The 837-nt window shown below is 45.9% G+C and overlaps 1 protein-coding gene across 1 annotated transcript in view; it reads right to left on the reverse strand.

Moving 5' to 3' along the window:
- Positions 1–837, reverse strand: part of LOC107087986 (RNA-binding protein Musashi homolog 1-like) — a 37,726-nt gene that overhangs the window by 11,421 nt on the left and 25,468 nt on the right. Inside the window, exon 9 of the mRNA XM_015379866.1 lies at positions 364–431. Coding sequence (XP_015235352.1) covers positions 364–431 — 68 coding nt within the window. The remainder of the gene's footprint in view (positions 1–363; positions 432–837) is intronic.

Below are 837 nucleotides of genomic sequence, written 5' to 3' on the forward strand. Positions count from 1 at the left end.
ACACATCTCCTTTGCATAGAGTTGATCAGGTCTTCAGTTGTGGCCTGTGAAATGTTGATCCCTTCCTTCAATGGCTGTGCGAAGTTGCTGGATCTTGGCAGGAACTGGTACATGCTGTCGTATACGCTGATCCAGCGCATCCCAAACATGTATAATGAATGACATGTCCGGTGAGTACGCCAACCATGCAAGAACTGGGAAGTTTTCAGCTTCCAAGAATTGTGTACAGATTCTTGTAACATGGAGCCGTGCATTATCCTACTGCAACATGAGGTGATATTCTTGGATGTATGGCACAACAATGGGCCTCAGGATCTCGTCACAGTATATCTGTCCATTCAAAATTCATTCAATAAAATGCACCTGTGTTCTTCGTCCATAACAGACGCCTGCCCATACCATAACCCCACCGCCACCTTGGGCAACTTGATCTATAACATCGACATCAAAAAAACTGCTCACACACACATTGCCACACAAACTGTCTGCCATCTGCCCTGAACAATGTAAATAGGGATTAGTCCATGAAGAGAACACCTCTCCAACGAGCCAGACACAGCGAAGTTAGAGAGACTCAAGTCAGTTACGCAACAAACTGGAGTCAGGTGGAGACCCGATGAGGGCGACGAGAATGCAGATGAGCTTCCTTAAGGTGGTTTCTGACAGTTTATGCAGAAATTACCAATTGTTTCAACAGCTGTGTGAGTGGCTGGTTTCAGATGATCTTAGAGGTGAACATGCTGGATGTGGAGGACCTGGCTGGTGTGGTTACATGTGGTCTATGGTTGTGAGTTTGGTTGGATTTAATGCCAAATTCTCTGAAACGCCTTTGGAGAC

This window comes from Cyprinodon variegatus, unplaced genomic scaffold, assembly GCF_000732505.1.
Source record: "Cyprinodon variegatus isolate N-32 unplaced genomic scaffold, C_variegatus-1.0 Scaffold202, whole genome shotgun sequence".
NCBI lineage: Eukaryota > Metazoa > Chordata > Actinopteri > Cyprinodontiformes > Cyprinodontidae > Cyprinodon > Cyprinodon variegatus.